Here is a 1241-nt window from a genome sequence, read left to right as displayed (position 1 = left end):
AGCAGGAAGGGACCTCCAACCATCATCTGGTCCAACTGCAGGAGGTAATAAAGGCAGCAGTTTAATGTGAGTTTTCCAGTAAAGATTTCTGAGAGTGTGGATTCTGCAGAATTAGAGCTGCTTTCTGTTTCACTGTCAAGGAAGTAGGGTTTGAAAAAGAGAATACTTTACAATGACTTCAGGTTTATAACGTGTTTGTGCTTTGGAAACGACTGGCTGATGAGGAATGACAAATGTTACCAGCTGCTGACAGCCTTCAGCCTGTGCGGCGGTGCACATCTGAGCTGAACCAGGCATACCTGGGTAGTACGACTGGTCTGCTCTCAGCCATGCGATCGGGTCTCAGCCCACGTCATGATGCCAGTACCGCTGCAGGTATGCATCAGCAGTGCAGCCATGTTTCTTTTTTGTTACGGACAAGGCCTGTTGAAGCCTTAATGAAGGGCCATTTTTATATTATAGACAGAAATACTGAATTATTACCTAGACTGGACCTTAGAATCACTTATTTGCTTTTTCTTCATTGTCTGCAAGGGCAAACTGCTCCATAATCAGTGCTGAAATGCACTTCTGTCCTTCGTGCATGCATCCATGCTGGACCTTGTTCTCCACAACAGGGAGGGGCTGGTGGGGGATGTGAAGCTCAAGGGCAGCCTTGGCTGCAGCGGCCATGAAATGGTGGAGTTTGAGATACTTAAGGAGGCGAGGAGGGTGTGCAGCAAGCTCGCTACCCTGGGCTTCAGGAGAGCAGACTTTAGCCTCTTCAGGGAACTGATTGGCAGAGTTCCATGGGATGAAGCCCTGGAGGGAAGAGAGGCCCAAGAAAGCTGGCGAGTAATCAAGGACCTTCTCCAAGGTCAGGAGCGATGCATCCCAGCAAAGAGGAAGTCAGATAAAAATGCCAGGCAGCCTGTGTGGATGAATAAGCAGCCTCTGGAGAAACTGAGGCACAAAAAAGCAGCCTACAGTGGGTGGAAGCAGGGACAGGTAGCCTGGGAAGATTACAGGGAAGTTGTCTAAGAGGTCAGAGATCAGGTTAGGAAAGCCAAAGCCCTGACAGAACTGAACGTGGCCAGGGACATCAAGGCCAATAAGAAGGGCTTCTATAGGTACATAGGGGATAAAAAGAAGGTCAGGGAGAATGTGGGCCCTCTGCGGAAGGAAACGGGAGAGCTGGTGTCCCAGGATATGTGGAAAAAGCCAAGGTCGTCAATGATTTTTTTTTTCTTCTTTTTTTGCTT

The 1241-nt window shown here is 48.7% G+C and overlaps 1 protein-coding gene across 1 annotated transcript in view; it reads left to right on the top strand.

The window, feature by feature from the left end:
- Positions 1-143, top strand: part of IFT57 (intraflagellar transport 57) — a gene marked incomplete at both ends in the record, with an annotated part of 12681 nt that extends 12538 nt beyond the window's left edge. The window contains one exon of the mRNA XM_010148464.1: positions 85-143. Within this exon, the coding sequence (XP_010146766.1) occupies positions 85-143 (59 nt within the window). The remainder of the gene's footprint in view (positions 1-84) is intronic.
- Positions 144-1241: the final 1098 nt, after the last annotated feature.

Source organism: Eurypyga helias, unplaced genomic scaffold (assembly GCF_000690775.1).
Source record: "Eurypyga helias isolate BGI_N326 unplaced genomic scaffold, ASM69077v1 scaffold10053, whole genome shotgun sequence".
Lineage (NCBI taxonomy): Eukaryota > Metazoa > Chordata > Aves > Eurypygiformes > Eurypygidae > Eurypyga > Eurypyga helias.
The sequence above is the reverse complement of the archived record's forward strand: the minus strand, read 5'-3'. Positions and strand labels throughout refer to the sequence as shown.